Consider the following 18,495-nt stretch of genomic DNA (forward strand, 5'->3'; position numbering starts at 1 on the left):
CCCACAGCTTCTACTTCAGTTGGGATTACTTAGATCAAGTCCCTCTTTAATGACAATTGACCGAAGGGCCTCAGATGAACCCGTCATCTTATAATACATGTCAGTGGAGGGAGTGTAAATTTTTAAGGATAAAATTATCTTTATAATTAAAAACAAAACAAAAAGCTAAACAAAGCAAAACGAATAGACTTAAAGTATGTGGCAATGTCCCCCTCCCCTTTTAAAAATGATATAGATGGTTCAAACTAGGAAACCATCAAGAAGCTTTTTTTTTCCTTATTAACTTGGTGTATCCTCTGAACTAAAACAACAATTTGAGCACATCATTTGAAAATCTGCTCACAAAGTTTTCAATTCACAGCCTGTTCTTGTGCTGACTTTAAAGGAGGGAGTGAGAGAAACAGACTCATAAATACAGAGAACAAACTGGTGGTTTGCCAGAGGGGAGGGGGTGGAGTGTGGGTGAAATTGGTGAAGGGGGTTACGAGGTACAAACTTCCATTTATAAAATAAATAAGATGAAAATTCAGCATAGAGAATACAGTCAATAATACTGTAGTAAGCTTGTAGGGTGACAGATGGTAACTACACTTAACCGCGGTAAGCATTTGGTAAGGTATATAATTGTTGAACCACTGTATTGAACACCTGTGAAACCAATATAAAATTGTATGTCAACGGTACTTCAATTAAAAAATATAAAGTTCTGGGGCGCCTGCGTGGTTCAGTCATTAATCATCTGCCTTCAGCTCAGGTCATGATCTCAGGGTCCTGGGATCAAGCCCCACATTGGGCTCTCTGCTCAGCGGGGAGTCTGCTTCTCCCTCTCCCTCCACTGCTCCCCCTGCGTGTGCTCTTTCTCTCTGTCAAATAACTAAATAAAATCTTAAAAATAAATTTCACTGTCTTCTGTCACATTTCCTTCACAAAATTGGGAAAGAAAATAAGACAGTGTAGGTGCCTGCACCTGACTCACTGTCAGCTCCGTGGGAGGTTTTAATTAGGAGCTCTTCTTTCCATAAAAAAGAGAAAATGAGAAAAAGGTGTCAGTCTCATCCACTGATAGTCATAGGAATTAGGCACATTTCCTATTAAATGTTTGTTTACTCTCAAGGGGCACAAAGAGAATATGCTGTTTAAAAATTCTGTCTTGTGGCAAAAACAAGGAGAGATTTCAGGTTTCAGTGATTTGTAGTCTGTAGTGTGCATAAGAATTGTCCGGGGCTCTTAGTGCAGAGTCAGGGCTCCTGCTCCTGAATCAGAATCAGTAGGGGTGGGGCCCTGGGACCCCCCTCCTGGGGATGTGATGCAGGGGATCTATGGGCCTTATTCTGAGAAGTGATGATAATGCATCTTGTTTCCTATAAGAATTTTAGAAAATTTGATTTTCTTCTCTCCTTTTTCCTTCCCTCTCTTCCTCCTGTTCTCCTTCCCTCTTTGTCTGTCTCTCTTTTTTGCTATGTTCAACTTTATTTTAGGAGCAGACAATTATACAGAGATGGAAAACTTGAAGATCTGAACATTGCCATCAAGGTATTCACAATCTCTGTGGCCATTATGCCTTGATGCCACGTAGGAAAGCATAGATTGAAGGTAAGGGGAGAATCAGAAGATGTTTAAGAGTGAACGGAAGCCACACAACCCTTGATGGAAGGGCTGAGATGTGACAAGTTAGCGGAAGAACTTGCATTATCAGTTTGGGAGGCAGAGGCACTAGGTTCCCTTCTGTTTTTCCACATCATAACTACATGATTTAGGGCAAGTCATTTTATATCTCTGACTCTCAGCTTCCACATCTTTCAAATAAATAAAGACATTTACATTGCAGAATTGCAATGTGTTCATGTGTATATATATATATAATACATATGGGATCAGTAACTTCAGGAAGAAGATTTGTAGAAGATTTTTCTGACATTGTTAGAGAGGAGATAGTGCATGGGGTAGAAAAATAGAGTAGACAAGTCAGTTAGGGTATTAGTAATCTAGGCAAAAGGTGATGACGATTTAGTGTTGCATAGGGGCAGTAAGAAGAGCAGCAGTACAGATGTGAGAGAAATTTATAAGGACGTGACCACAGTAGAAACTGGTTTATGATTGGGTCCGATCAATAGAGAGGAATGGATGGAAGGTGACTTCAGGACCCAGTAGAAGATGAACAGCCCAAAGCCAGAAATGGAAGATCAGAAGAACATGGATTTGCGGAAAAGTCTGATTTTAGACTTGCTCAGTTTGAGGTTATGTCAGGATTTGATCTTATTTTTTTAAAGATTTTTTTTTATTTATTTATGAGAGAGAGAGAGAACAAGCAAGGAGGAGGGGCAGAGGGAGAGAGAGATAGCCCCCAACACCGGGCTCTATCCCAGGACCCTGAGATCACGACCTGAGCGGAAGGCAGACACTTAACTGGAGAGGCACCCCTATGTCAGGATTTTAAAAAGGAAATGTTTGTTCAACTAGCTGAGGTGAGAACACAGGAGAAAATGTATTGACCTGGGAGCCAGGGGCAGGAAGGTGGTAGTTGACGGCAATTGAATAGGTTAGTCCTTCAAGGGAGAGAATTTTAGAAAAGATATCAAAGATTCAAAGATTCAGTCTTGAGAAATGCCAGTGATTAATAGCAGTTACTTATGCATGGCTATACAAAGTACAGTAATGCCATCCATTTTGTTTGATCCTCAGAAGAGCTGGGTGATGTGGACGCAGGAGGGTTGTACCTATTCTATGAATGTGAGAATCAATCTGTTATAGCTAATTTTACTACAGATTAGCAGAGATGGGATTCACGACTTATGTTTCATACCTCCAAATTCAGAATTCTTGATACCATGAAGTCAAGAGGGAAGAGATCAGCCAGGTCTTCCTGAGGTCTTCAGTCAATTATTCTATTTGAGCCTAGGTGATATATGAGTGTAGAAATAGGCTACATCCCAAGCATGTGAAAACGGTTAAAAAGTCTGATTTCCCCTAAAAAGGTTATTTTGGAAAAATGTTTATTTCTGGAGAGAAAAATGTAATCACTAAAGTTCATTGAATCTGCTGCAATCCTGGGTATTGTAACAACATCTCTGGTTGGTTATGACAAACATGACCAAAGCAAAAAACACAGGAAGAGGAATTTATTTATTGACTCATGTAAATAAACCATGGCCATGGCCGTGACCGGGGTGGAGAAGGAAATGAAAATGGATATATTGTTGTGAACCTTTCTTTCCTCCTGCTTCTTTCCTCCTTTCTTTTTTCTCCACATTTGGGGGTGACGAGAACACCATGTCTGGCACCTTCTATGCGTATATTCTCATAGCTTGGGTAACAGAGAGAAAGATGGTTTCTCTCCCAGAGCTGGCTGAGGGTATGACTGTGGCATGCAGGTTTGGGATCTCTTCAGAGGGTGGTTGTTTTCTTACAGACATTTAAATACCACTTTAGTAGAAGCTGCCAGGTAGATGGTGGATGACAATAAAGGCAACAGGCTAGCCTTTCCTCAGGCATGGCTAACATCTGCATAAGCATTTAGCCACATCTTGATGGAGACTAATGTAGAATAATGATGCTCTCTGTTCCGTTTTAAAGGTGGTTAGCTAGTTTTTATCCTACCTCATGCTTCCCATGTGTGTGTGTGTGTGGGACCACTTCATAGTCAGTTCCATATATCTACTGCAATGACCAAGCAACAAAAACCTGCGTTTTCACCTTGAATACTGTGCTAAGAGCAAATTTGATATTATGTCATAAGCTTGTTAATGACATAGGGAAATATCCACTGTAAATATTTCCTTAAGTAAAGATCAATTTGATAATAAAATAATGTGGTTTTGCTTATTTTGGTTTTGCTTATTTTGGTTTTGCTTATTTTGGATTAAAAACATCACTTTGGAGAGTTTTCTTTTTTTCTTGATTTTCTCCTATCATGCTATATTGTGTTGTTATATTATAGTGCGAAGTGCATAGACTTTAGGATCTGATGGTCATAGGTTTAAATCTTGGTTTGTTCTTCATTCAACAAATATGTGCTCAATGTCTCTGATCATGCTGCAGACATTCTACTAAGTGTAGAGGATGCAAAATTGTATAACACAAAACCTTCAATCTCAGGAAGCTCCTGGTCTCATGGTAGGGGAAGAGAGGGTGGTGCAGAGTGAATGCTGGGGGTGCAAAAGAGGGACGGCACATATCCCATTGGAGGGAGGAAGGTGGGGTTCCCTTGAGAGGTGCTGCTGGACGTGAATTGTGTCTGTTGAGAAGGAAGAGTGAACAATGGAAGAAAGTGTGTTCTAGGCATAAGGGCGACAAGAGAGTCAGAGGCACTAAAGGACATGGCATGTTTTGGTAAAAATGTTTTGCTCTGTCTGGAAAATTTGGCACATAGTTGGAATTTATAAATTTTAGTGAAATAAATAATCTTATTTATTTCTTTAAACTTTAAATGTGAGTGCATGGCAATGGGTGCTATGGGAAACGAAGCCAGGGGACAAATTAAGAGCCACATCACAAAGGGCTTTATGTATTTGACCTTCATCCTGAAAGCTGTGAGAAGCAATTGTTTATTATTATTTTATATAAAGAAATGACATGATCAGATTCTCACATGGGCTCTGGAGAATGGATAGAAAGGGTCTACTTTAGGGCCATGGAGGCCAGTGGAGAGGCTATTGTAATTCAGGTGAGAAACTGTGGGAACCTGAGTTAAAGCTATAGGAGGGGACAGAGAGGAGACAGGCTTGAAACATACAAAGAAAGAATTGGTAAGACTGCTTGATTTATAGTGTAGGGGGCAGCGATAAGGGAAAGCTCTGGAGGAATCAAGACTGTTCCCAGATTTCAAGCACTGGTTCAGTAGGTATAGTGACAATGGTGAGGTTAGCTTCAGGCATTCTGAATTCAAGTATAGAGGGTATATCCCAAGTGCAAGTGTTACATACATAATTGGATATCCAATCTGGAGTGCTGGAGTGAAATCTGAGCTGAGGCTATATCCTTGAGAGTTCATTAGTCTTCAATCAGTTATTGAAGCTTTGGATGAGATCATCCACAGAAAAGGAGGTGGACCAAACTGAGAGCCCATGGGAACCAGAGTTCTTAGGGGAAGAGGGGCTTGAGCTGAACATGGAAAGGGACATATAAGACATATAAGAGAAAATCTAGGACATGTAAGACATATAAACCTAGGACATGTAAGACATATAAGAGAAAATCTATACCAACAGGAAAAGATTTTTATGATTACATACCTTGAGCAAGTTTGCAATCTCTCTGTGACTTTTTTACTTTATCAATGAAAATGGAATAATGATATCTGTTGCATTGTATGTTATGAGGTTTGTAGTGACAATAAATGCATTCATTTGACATGGTCCCTGTGACATAAAATTCATCAGTTTTTTTGTTTGTTTGTTTGTTTCCAGTGTTGATTAGGTCACTGATAAAATTGTTCACGATAACATCTTCCACTTAATGGGACTTATTATTTTGTTCAATAATTTGGTCATATTTCTTTCCTAATAACTGAATCTCCAAAATTCAATAATCAACTCCAGTTAGGAGCTCTGGTATCAAAGCAAGCAGTGTCCATTGAAGAACATTTCCAGAAATTTATTTTCTTCCTTCCAATAATACTGTGATTAATCTTATTTAAAAACACCTGCATTGGGGTGCTTGGGTGGCTCAGTTAGTTAAGCGTCTGCCTTTGGCTCAGGTCATGATCTCGGGGTCCTGGGATTGAGTCCAGCGTTGGGCTTCCTGCTGAGAAGGGAGCCTGCTTCTCCCTCTGCCCCTCACCCAGCTCATGCTCTCTCTCTCTTTCTCTCTCACTCTCTCTCCCTCAAATAAATAAGTAAAATCTTAAAACACACACACACACACACACACACACACACACAAACACACACACCTGCATTTCTTATTTGTATATGCAATCAATATCAAGTAAACTGCCTTTACAAAATTACATCGGTCATCCCAAATAGTATGGTATATACTTGAAAAAAATAGGACTTGTAAGGTTTCAAGCATTCTTCTTCACATCTGCTTCTGTGGGCTTTGTGTGCCTTACAATTAAGTTGCTTTTATTAAAGCAACCTAATTTGGGGAAATTTGAGAAGAAATGGAAAGGCAACAATTTTTTGCCTTTGAAGTTTTATTTGTTCTCTTTGAAGCTGAACTGAAAAATTAGCTAGATGCTTTTGTGGAGAACACAGACAAATTCAACCTCTGGCTTTATGTAGAAATTTCAAACATTTTCATTTGTGTTTTCTTTTTCATGTAACACAAAGTACCTCCTCATTTGGTCATGCTTAGTGTCTGGTTTTCAGAGCAATTTCTAAGGCTTGTTTGGAGGAAGCAAAGCATATTTCTAGGTAAGAGGTGGAAAAGAGAGAAAACACACTGGGTAGATAAAGATCAGGCAAATCTTTTTTTTTTTTAACGCACTTGCTTCTTTTTTAATAGCCTTTCCGTTTCTTCAGTAGCAACTTGGAGAAAGTTCTACTCACAAGTAATTGTGTCAAAGGTCTTAGAAGAACAATATGTTTCACGCCTACCTTACTAGAATTACCTCATTTCCTGTTTATAAATCAAGCTGATAAACACAATGAGGAAGATGTAGCTCAATAACCGGAGGCTTGAGTGTATTCTTGACATTGCCATACCTTTGTTCAAGTTGGATTAGAGGATCTCCAAGTTTCCTTTCTGTTTTAGGACTATATAATTTGAAGTCCTTTTATTCCTATACCTATGGTCCAGTATCTTAAAATCTGTCTATCTATGGTAGGCTAAATAATGGAGTCCCCCCCACCCCCAGCCCTATCAAAGTGTCTATGTCCCCATTTGTTATGGGACTGTGAATATGTTACCTTACCGCAAAAAGGACTTTGAGGATGTAATTGTTAGAGATCTGGAGATGGGAAGATTATCCTGGATTATTTGATGGGTCCAATGTCATCACAAGGGTCCTCATAAGAGGGAGGCACAAAGATCAGAGTCAGGGAGGAGATGGGGCAACGGAGACAGAGACTCTTACAGTACACTTTGAAGATGGAGGAAGGGACCAAGATCCAAGGAATGCAGGTGACCTCCAAAAGCTGGGAAAGGGAAGCTAAGGGATTTTTCCCTAGAGCCTTAGTGGGAAGCATAGCCCTGCTGATCCTGTGATTTATTCCCAGTCCCATTTGGGACTTCTGATTTTCAGAATAGCAAGGCTATTTTTGTTGTTTTAAGCCACTCAGTGTGTTTGTAGGAATTTGGTGCAGCAGTCCTAGGAAACTACTACACTATGTATCTAAAATCCGTGTATATATATGAAACTTTAAGATTCATAAGTCCTGTATCTGTCCCTCTAATTTCTTGTTCTCTACCAGATGAGATGTGGTATAGATACACTCAAACAGAGTCAGTACATGACTAATAGGACCATATAAAGATTTGAGTTCCATGATTTACTCAGGTCAAATACTAGGGCCATCATTTGTTAGGTGTCTGACTTTAGACTTGTCATATACTTCTTTATGCTTCAGTTTCCTCCTCTGAAAAGTTAGGATAATGAGAGTGCCTATGTTCCTTATGGAATTAAAGGACTCAATCCTCATAAAATACATATATCAGCTTTGTGTGGCAACTCCAAGCTTCCCATAAGGGCTCATGACAATCAGAATAGTCAGGGGGACATGAGTTAAACCTGGAAACCCAAGGAGGAGGCAGGAATGAGGATTTGCCTGAGGCTGGGTCCAATTTTCTCGACTCAGTTTTCACCGCCTTTGTTGCGCTTGGTTCTCAGTCTATTCTGGGAATTTCACAGAGACTAAGATCACTTCCCTTCATCACACTGATATTTATGAAACTATCAAGCTGAGAGGAGATGCAGGTATTTCAACCTCTAAAGTAGATTCTTACCACATCCAAACCCACTAAAAGGGATTGACATCATTTAGCTGATTATTCAGGCATTTTCTTTGATGGAGAGAATTGGAAAGAGTTTAAACTTTTATTGTTTGGTTTTTATACATGATATGTATATATTTGGGAGAATGGAAGGAAAAAGGCACCTGTACCTTTAAGAAAGAGCACCGGGTTTTTTGTAAAGTAAAAAGATGAAAGGCATGAGGGAAATGGTCAAGGCAGGACTATCTAACCACTTATTATTCTGGAACACATTTTTGTTCCTTTTCTTCTGGTTTTGCTGCTTGAATTTTTCATAGGATTTGAGGGAAAGTATATTTTTTCAATGTTTCCATTTGTGGGATGTTCCTAATTCATTTGCTCCCTGGCTTTTCACTGTTGTAAGCATATAACTTTGGGATTGGATGCTCCTGAATATGATGATTTGGGCACTCACCTTGATGTCAGTGTTATCTGAAGAGATGAGCAGAATAGTAAATGGCAATAAATCATATTTTTGATGATGTCTATAGAAACCCAACTATTCCTATTGGAGGAGATGCTTTTGTTTGTCAATAGGAAGGTGGTTTCCAGTAGAGGCCAGTTCCTTCTCTCCCAACCGTGTGACTGGGCAATGAAAGCTGCTAAGTTTGTAAAGTATTATAATTTACACTGTGCCTTCAGGTGCATTTTACATATGATCCTACAACTCCTTTTTGGGCTGGATTACAGCTATTCCCATATTAGAGAAGAGAAAACCTAGTTCCAGAAAAGTAAACTGATTTCCCCAAGTTCATACAGCTAACCGAAACATTGGCTCGGGATGGATTTTCTTTCCACTACATGTTGCTTCCCAATAAAAGTTGATTCAAATGAGTGAACTTGGGAGTCTCAGTTTCCCCCCATATAAGGTATGTATACAGACTCGTTAGAGTAGATGCAACATCACAAACTCAGATTGAAAGGAGCATTGCAGGCAATGTTAGTGCAAGAAATTGTCTAGATGTAAGGGAATGGTTATTACATGTGACTTCAAGAGGCATGTGCCCCTAAAGGGGGTAGCTTCCACCAAGCTTCAGTTACTGTTTTTGCACAAGAATGCAACAGAATTAGTGTTGTCAGATTCTGTTTTTTCAAGAACAGACAAAAATCCAGATTTTCAAGTGAAATCTCCCTGTGTTTGATTAGTGCTAAATTGGCAGAGCTATGATCTTTTTCGAAGGTCTCTATGGTAGGGGAGTGGGACACCTTCATTTTCATGAACTCAGATGTGCTGTAAAATCAACATTGTTTCCGTTTAACTTTTTGGAAAAGTCTTTTTCATTTGTTTGTTTGGTATGGAGAATTCATTAGGTTCATTGACTTTTCAATTAATGTCTAGGCCAACTCAATAATTGATTTGGACAAATAGATAATTCCTAAGATAATAATGGAAATTCATTTTTTTTTTTTTTAGGATTTTCTTTATTTGACAGAGAGAGAGAGAGACAGCAAGAGAGAGAACACAAGCAGGGGGAGTGGGAGAGGGAGAAGCAGGCTTTCCGCCGAGCAGGGAGCCTGATGTGGGGCTCGATCCCAGGACCCTGGGATCATGACCTGAGCCGAAGGCAGACGCTTAATGACTGAGCCACCCAGCACCCCAGGAAATTCATTTATTTATATGCTCTTAGAGCATTACAAAAACAGAAAACACATTCTCCAGAAATCGTTGCCTGCAAAGATTGTGCTCATGCATTTCTTTCATGCCGCTGAGGGGACACCCGCAGTTATAAAAGGAGAGATTTTTATGGCATCTGATATATATCCTCCACTTTGTTGTTTTCATTGTTAGAATTGATGGTGCATCCAGCCAAATGTAAATGGTAATTTTACTCATTAAAGAGATTGATTGATTGATTATTATTTTTAAAGATTTTATTTATTTATTTGGGAGAGAGAGAGAGAGAGCAGGAGCCAGGGGAGGGGCAGAGGGAGAAGCAAACTCCTTGCTGAGCAGGGAGCCTGGATGCCGGATGCGGGGCTCAATTCCAGGACCCTGAGATCATGACCTGAGCCAAAGGCAGATGCTTAACCGACTGAGCCACACCCAGGTGTCCCGAAGAGGTTTATATCTTGATCACTGTGTAATTTATAAGACTTAACTTTGCCATTCTACCTTATGAGGTTGATGACATATGTGAATTTGGACTTCATTTTCTTTGAAAAGGAGGTGTGTGCAAAATGACCTCCAATGGCCAAAGGAGCTATGAGACTGAAGAAAAAGGTCCATAAGTCCAACTTGATAAAAAATGGTTTATTAAGGGGACTTACGGACAGAAGTCTTGGGCTGCTACATGAGGAGTGGATCTCTACAACCCCACTTCCCCGTAAGACCTGCTTTTGTAGCCTACAGGCTGGGAGTACTGCTGGGGAACCACTGGGGGAACTGTTTGAGAATAGTTGTGTGTCATAGTCATAGGGCAGATCAAGGACAGTATGCCTCCAGGGTGTACTTAAGGGCCATTATGTGGTTAAATAAAAAGAAAGAATGTGGGGAGAGGTTGCTGTGCTCAAGAAGGCTTCAGGTCACTGGGTGGTCATCATGGCAGATTTGTCCAAGATGACGTCAGTCTGGTTCACACGGTTGTAATAAAAGGGGTAATAGTGCTGCTGCTGGTGTGTGTCGGTAACGTTTTATAATAATAATGATGATAGTAATAATCAAAAGGTACCATTTACTGAGTGTTTATTATGCTTCATGCCAAGGGTTTTTCTATTCATTAAATTATTGAGTCCCCACAAATCCTCATGAAGGAGGCATTAATGTCCCTATATTACAGATCAGAAAACTGAAATTTAAAGAGATTAAATAACTAGTCCAAGATTATCCAGTTATTAGGAGGCAGATTCAAATCAGTTCTTATTAAATGTGTGGGAAAGAGGCCAGAAGATATTTATTAAGCATCTACCATATACCGGGTCATAGTTCGGGTTCTTAGTTCTAGTGAACAAAACTAAGTTCCTGCTTTGTTGGGGTTATATTTTATTTGGGGTTATATATTTATTTGGAATAGACAGTAAATCAATAAACAAACATAAATGTAATGTCTTGCAGTACTAGGTACTGCTAGGAAAGAATTGGGTAAGAAGATAGAGGGCCTATGTTCCATAAGATGATGAGTGTGTGAGGGGGTGGAATCTAGCCAGAAATAGTAGAATGATGTAGAGGGATGAGCAATGGGAATTTCTAGGGCTGTCCCTGTGACAGTCTCTCCCCGGTATAATCCACCACTCAGTTCTAGAACAGTATGGCCCATTGGTTTGTTGTATTTAAGAGGGTTATGTAAAGTATCTTCCTATGGCAAGAGTAAGGACTTAGGAAGCAGATCCAGATTAAAATTTTGGTTCTGTTCCTTTTCCCCTGAGGTATTTGGGCACCTTAAGTTTATTCCAAGCTTTAGTTTCCTTATCTGTAAAATTTGAATTATAGTTCTTATGTCATGGAAGTTGCACATGTAAAGTCCAAGTACCACATACAGATACACAGGAGTCATGTCATAACTAATGTTATTATAATTATTTTTATAATCTGTGTCTAATGAAGGGACACAGAGAAGTTCCCTGGGGTGCATCCCAGAACATGCATACAGCTACAAGGGTTTACAGAATAGCACGAAGAGGGAGAGTCAGAGAGAGGGAGAGAGATGTAAAATTCCTTGCCCTTTACAGAGGCGCACAGCCCTGCTTCCATGGGCATGCACTTGCTCTTTAAGATGGTGGTTCTGGAGCCAGGTTGACCTATTGCCTGATAATCAAGAAGTCTGGTCTGGTCCCAGTTTGCCTTCTGACATGCTGTATGGCTCTGAGCTCATCACTCCACCTGTTTGTTTTCAGGTAGAGGAGAAAAGATCTCTCCACCTTCCCCATCTCAAAAGAATCTCTTTAGAGTGAAAAAAGTTTAAAATGCACCTCTTGTGATGTTACTTCCTATTATATGTGGGAGCATAATTTAGCAGAGGCAAACCTCTTTAAATCACAAACATTATTTCACAGGCGATGACTTAGGTCTATAGCCATCTGTGTTTGGGCAACAACTTTATCCTGGGGAGGGAGTAGTAAAACAAAAGGGCAATTCTGTGGTTCATCTTGGCTCAGGGGAAGCACATGGATTATGGAACGGTATGGATCTGGGTTCCAGTTTCCTAAATTGCTTAATTTTAACTCTGTCACCTTGTTTAGGACACTTATCCCCGGTAAGCCTAGGTTTCTTCGTCTATGAATAAAGCCGCAACATGTCAGGTATTGTGGGGATTAAATGAATGTAAAGTTACCAGCATTATGTCTTCCATGGACATCTTAAAATATGACTTTTCATTTTATTTTTGTTTAAGACCTGAATTCCTGGAGGTATCCGGAGGCCCCTATTTCGGGAGGCCTTTTCAAAAACCAGCCAGGCTGGACAGGCAAAGGGTCAAGTGGAAATAACCCACTGGATTAGCTCCAGCCTCAGGAGCTGGGTCTGCTCCAAGCTGATCCTCTGTCAGGGAGCGGTGGGGACTGATTCTTGGCCTGAATTCCAGTGGCAGTTCCCGTGGGCGTGGGGGCTCCAGCGGGTGTGGGGGCTCCAGAACTGCCCCAAGATGACAAAGTACTACCATTTCACAGTGCCTCTTGTAGGGCAGGTGCAGGCTGAGGACATACACTGGCTATTTGGAAACCTCTTTGTACACAGCAATATCCATCCCTTGCCAACACATCTACTTTTGCTTCAGGCTCTTGTGAGGCTTCAGACCACTCCTAAGGTTCATCTTAGGAAGGACGAAATGGCCTGCCTTTATTATTATCCAGGTCGGCTCTCTCAAAACAAGCAGGCTGCAAATCCCAATGGCTTCTCAGCCCTGTCTCAGATGCATCCATCCTTCATTACGCTATTCCCATGGTAACCCTAGGCAGGGAGAAGAAGGACAGCTAACCATTGAGTGGCTATTTTTAGATTTCTGGCCAGATGCTTTGACAAATCTGTTGAGGGAAAGAAAATGAAACAAATGTAGGAGAGGATTTTTTTTTTCCAAAGACAATATCATTGAAATTCATATTATAAAACTGGAAAAGACCTTGAGAAATCATTCAACCTACTACCTCTAGGAAGATCTACTTCTAAATCATACCCAAAAATTGTTCAATAAGATCTTTTTTAGAACATTTTATATAATAGCTTATTCTAATAGATAACCAAATTTTCTACCCTGATTTTATTCTGTGTTCAATCTCAGTTCTCAGACCAACGGAGTTGGGAATAAGACTGAGTATGATTGCTCAAGTTGTCAGCTACACACCCCTGAGGCAATCATTTATTAGACTACACTAATAATGACATTCCTGAGGCTTGTGCAGTGCACATTCTGTGTAACTATCTGCACTGGCCTACTTCACTTACTTTTTTTTTTTTAAATGTTAATTCCTCCCTTCCTCCTTAAAAACCTTCAGGAATTTCCCATTGCTCTGAGGTTAAAGCCCATAGATCTTTAAAGGGAGCATCATGTTGCCTGATTTCAAGCTATATTACAAAGCTGTGATCATCAAGACGGCATGGTACTGGCACAAAAACAGACACATAGATCAATGGAACAGAATAGAGAGCCCAGGTATGGACCCTCAACTCTATGGTCAACTAATCTTTGACAAAGCAGGAAAAAATATCCAGTCTCTTTAATAAATGGTGCTGGGAAAATTGGACTGCCACATGCAGAAGAATGAAACTGGACCATTCTCTTACACCATACAGAAAGATAAACTCTAAATGGATGAAAGACTTCAATGTGAGACAGGAATCCATCAAAATCCTAGAGGAGAACATAGGCAGTAACCTCTTCGACATCGGCCGCAGCAACTTCTTTGAAGACACGTCTCCAAAGGCAAGGGAAACAAAAGCGAAAATGAACTTTTGGGACTTCAGTAAGATAAAGAGCTTCTACACAGCAAAGGAAATCGTCAACAAAACAAAGAGGCAACCCACAGAATGGGAGAAGATATTTGCAAATGACATTACAGATAAAGGGCTGGTATCCAAGATCTTCTGAAACTCAACACCCAAAAAACAAATAATCTAGTCAAAAATGAGCAGAAGACATGAACAGACACTTGTCCAAAGAAGAATGGCTAACAGACACATGAAAAAATGTTCATCATCATTAGCCATCAGGGAAATTCAAATCAAAACCACATAGAGATACCACCTTACACCAGTTAGAATGGCAAAAATTGACAAGGCAAGAAACAACAAATGTTGGAGAGGTTGTGGAGAAAGGGGAACCCTCTTACACTGTTGGTGGGAATGCAAGTTGGTGCAGCCACTTTGGAAAACAGTGTGGAGGTTCCTCAAAAAGTTAAAAATAGAGCTACCCTATGACCCAGCAGTCGCACTACTGGATATTTACCCCAAAGATACTATTGGGGTAGTGAAAAGAAGAGACACATGCACCCCAGTGTTCACAGAAGCAGTGTCTGCAATAGCCAAACTGTGGAAGGAGCTGAGACACCCTTCAACAGATGAATGGATAAAGAAGATGGGGTCCATATCTACAATGGAATACTACTCAGCCATCAGAAAGGATGAATACCGAACTTTTACATCAACATGGATCTTCCTCCCATCTCAAGATCTTTGCACTTACCTATAATACTCCTCCCTATGCTTTCTTACCTAGCTAATTTCTCGAACTCCTTCCTGTCCTTAAAAGCAGAACTCATTTATCAGAAAACACTTTCTCGACCTCTGACACAAGAAAAGTGCACACCTTCAATAGCCTCTCCTCACAATTCATGCATTTCCTTTCCAACGCTTAACAGTTTGTGAATATATCTTTATTTATGTAACTTTTTTTAAAACTATGAGCTTCAGATTGTGAGGGAATGATATTATTTGCTCACCGTTATATATCTAGTACCTAGCACTGTGTTTAGCAAATAAATGATTCTAGTAACCGAATGAATGACTAGCAGTTATTTTAAAGGGACATAATCCCAGTTTCTCTGTCAAGTCAAGCTGTCAACATGATTGACTGGGGCTCCTTAAAGTGTAATGTGCATCCAAATTCCCCAGAGGACTTGTTAAAAATGCAGATTCTGATTCAGTAGATCTAGGGTGAGGCCTGTCATTCTGCATTTCCAACTCATATCTAACCAGCTGTAGAATTTGGTTGTAGATTGGAATCTCCTTAGGAGCTTAAAAAAAATCACAATTCTGAGATTTCATCGTTGGTGATTCTGGCTTAATTGTTATGTACTTGGCCGGGGCTTGGAGGATCTTCAAAAACTCCCCAGTTTAAAACAAAACAAAACAAAACAAAACAAAAACACCCCACAAAAAACAAACAAACAAAAAAACCTTTCCAGTTTATTCTAATATCCAACACTCTTGGAGATCCACTGATTCCAGGCAAAGCTCATCCTTAACAGGAGGTAAAGGGATATTTTCGTTGCCCTTTGCATTAAACAGCATCCAACATGGCCACCTGATAGGGGTCCATCTTATTACTATTTTTTAAATGCATATCTTTAGAGACACACAGCAAAGTGGTACCTACCATTTGTTGTGTGAGCCAAGAGAAGCCCATAGGAGTTGGTTAACACGGCAGCAGAATGGTCTGATCTTAAACTCTCCCACCTCTATCGGGGAGAAACTTATGTCTTATCAAATATTCGAAAGTAAGTGTAGCTATTGAAAAAAGTGGAACATTTTGGTAGAACCCAATGCAGTTATAGCAGCCTTTGCAGCCGGAGGAACAATGCATACTTACTCACATAATAGCATCAGAGAAAAGAGAACTGGAGTGCACTTCCAAAAGCTGCAGTATTTGTAGTGAGTTTCTTGATTCCCTACTTGCCCATAACCATGAACCTGAAGACGAGCCATAGGCTCTTGAGCATTTGGTTTACTTTCTTTGAAGATCAGTGCTTTTTAATCTAAAGCATAGTAACAATCCCCCTTTCTTGTCATTAAATCCGCTGACTGCTGATTATTTCCACTGATTTATTTTTGTTTGTGTGTTTTTTTATTATGTTATGTTAATTACCATACATCATTAGTTTTCGATGTAGTGTTCCATGATTCATTGTTTGCATATAACACCCAGTGCTCCATGCAGTATGTGCCCTCCTTAATACCCATCACCAGGCTAACGCATCCCCCGACCCCCTTCCCCTCTAGAACCCTCAGTTTGTTTCTCAGAGTCCATAGTCTCTCATGGTTCGTCTCTTCCTCCGGTTTCCCCACCTTCATTTTTCCCTTCCTACTATCTTCTTTTTTTTTTTTAATCTTAAAAATTCCCCAATGTGGAGTATAATCTTTTGCACTGGGTAGCTGAGCACAGTAGTACATGTCAAGCCCTACACTAGCTGTTTTCATAGTCTTGGTTGCTTAGTCTCCTCAGCAAACCTGTTAGGCAGATCACATTTTACAGATGACAAAATTGAAGCTTACTAGTTGACTAGCTTCTGTGAAACACACAGATGGCCAGTGGCAGAGTCCAGATATATCTGATGCTCTCTCCACCCCGGTGTTAGTTAACAGTGTGTAGGCCAAATTTGGCCTTCAAATATATTGGTCCACATGGTCTCAATACATTTTTAATGAGGTGCTGCCATTTAGAAAGCAGAAAATTTCCCATAAAAGTCCAGATTTCAAGCTTATATTTAGAATAATCATGTCTAAAAAAGGTAAAATAAAAAAACTAAAAAAAAAATAATCATATCTGACAATATTGAGTAACATGCCTGCCAGCCTGAATCTTGCCTGAAGCTGAGTGACATTTTCCTCTTTCAGCTGACTTTCTACCCCTCACTAATATCTCTTTTACTCCTGGCCTGGCCCAACATTTTATGACACCGGTTTGGCCCCTCCAGGTCTCTGGGTTTTCAGCTTTGCCTCTGAACTCTATTGAGGGAAGAAATATATTTTATCATCAGGAGAAAAAAATGACCTCTTTCTTGGTGAGATGGAGACCATTGCTTTGCCATCTTTATGACTTAAGACCATTTTAGGACTCTATATTTGCATCTGGTGGACTGATTTCTTTGAATATAGAGTAGTGGATTCTACTTTCTGATTCTAGTATTTTAGCTATTTGGAGTGGTTTCCAGTCAAAGTTTTGACTTCAGAGGGGTTTGTAAGTTGCATGGTTGCATGGTTGTGTTGCAACAGCCATAGCCCCACGAAAACTCATGTATCCCTTGGACTCATGGTATAGTGTATTCCATTTAGTCTCCTTCAAGGAAGACTGTGGTAAGGAAGAAGAGGATCTTCCCTAATGTTGTCAGGGCCTATGTGGTCTGGATCTAGTAGCACTGGGCAGGTCGTCCCAGGAATGTAGTCACTGATTTCTGATGTAGCAGGAAATACAGAAAGCAAGATTCACACACGGGAAGTCTTCTCCTTGGTTTTGATAGTTGGTTGCCTCTGTTCCAATGTATCTGTTTCCTTGTTTCCTTTCTATGCCTGACTCTGACCCACAGCCCACTATGCTGTTGGTTTCTCTGTGTTCCCCGCGTCAGTCAATCTTTGCAGAGCCTTCTCATTGCATGTCAGAGCCCTGTCGCTCAACGGAGTGCAGGCACATATGCTGTGCTACTGAAACCTCAGAACAATCCTCTGATATACTTCTTTTTATTCCCAGGAGATTGTGGCCCAAAGATAAAGAGAAGGATTTTCGAATGGTTAAATACTAACCTTGACTGTTCTGTCACATATTTCACTTGGGTTTAAGAGGCTGATCTCGTAATTGAACCATGTCTACAGAACATGAGAAAGATAATTCAACCATTCCTTATTTTACTACATGGCATGCCATGTGAGACATCATCGATTTTAAGATATGCCATTATTTGATATGCCACTGAGAACAGAAAAAACACTGTCAAGTAAATTATGTCATTTAAATTATGTTGATTGTTATCCCCTTCTGAAGTACAGATTTTCTAACATAAAAATACGTCTGAGGATTGACAAATATGGCACTTTAACTTTTATTGCATGCCTTTAATGTAGAAGACACTAAAATGTTAATTGTCTCAATAAGATGTAAGAAAGTAGATGAAAATATTTACACTACCATGTTCTTCCTTCAGCAACCATCAGCTGACCTAGAATTTGACCGTGTAGTGATTTATACCACTTGCCTTCGTGTGGTACGGACAACCTTTGAAAGATGTGAACTGGTTAGAAAGATCTTCCAAAACCATCGAGTAAAATTTGAAGAGAAAAACATAGCTCTGAATGGTGACTATGGAAAAGAGTTAGATGAGCGATGCCGACGTGTTTCAGAAGCCCCTTCCCTCCCTGTCGTGTTCATCGATGGCCATTATCTTGGGGTAAGTACTCTGCTAAGGAAAATCTTTTTTTATTGAACCCAACCAGTATTGTTAGAAGTCTATAAGCCTATGACAAGGCGGCTTGCAACATAACTCCCAGGACATTTGCTATTTTTTTTGGAGTTCAGACCAAAGGGATTGAGGCACTCATTTCTATCCCAAATGATGTGTTGCTAACAGTGTTCATCCCTACAGAAGCATGGTAAGATAAAATCCACATGAAATTGCCTTTTTAAATAGGAATACGTTTTTCACTTGTTCGGTTGACTTGAGTTT

At 40.0% G+C, this 18,495-nt stretch overlaps 1 protein-coding gene across 6 annotated transcripts in view; it reads left to right on the forward strand.

Moving 5' to 3' along the window:
- LOC112835727 (glutaredoxin domain-containing cysteine-rich protein 1) overlaps window positions 1-18,495 on the forward strand; it is a 300,261-nt gene that overhangs the window by 232,909 nt on the left and 48,857 nt on the right. For 2 of the 6 annotated variants that reach the window (XR_012377899.1, XR_012377900.1), the window contains 2 exons: window positions 1,479-1,593; window positions 17,977-18,219. Coding sequence is in view for 1 of the 6 variants with exons in the window: in XM_025887330.2 (XP_025743115.1) it covers window positions 17,977-18,219 (243 nt within the window). In the remaining 5 variants the exon portion in view is untranslated. Of the gene's footprint in view, window positions 1-1,478; window positions 1,594-17,976; window positions 18,220-18,495 lie in introns of those variants that run through there. The other 4 variants (XR_012377897.1, XM_025887330.2, XR_012377902.1 and 1 more) reach the window with 3 other exon arrangements.

The sequence above is a fragment of the Callorhinus ursinus genome, unplaced genomic scaffold, assembly GCF_003265705.2.
Source record: "Callorhinus ursinus isolate GAN/ISIS: 27379988/994484 unplaced genomic scaffold, GSC_fseal_2.0 scaffold4, whole genome shotgun sequence".
Taxonomy (NCBI): domain Eukaryota; kingdom Metazoa; phylum Chordata; class Mammalia; order Carnivora; family Otariidae; genus Callorhinus; species Callorhinus ursinus.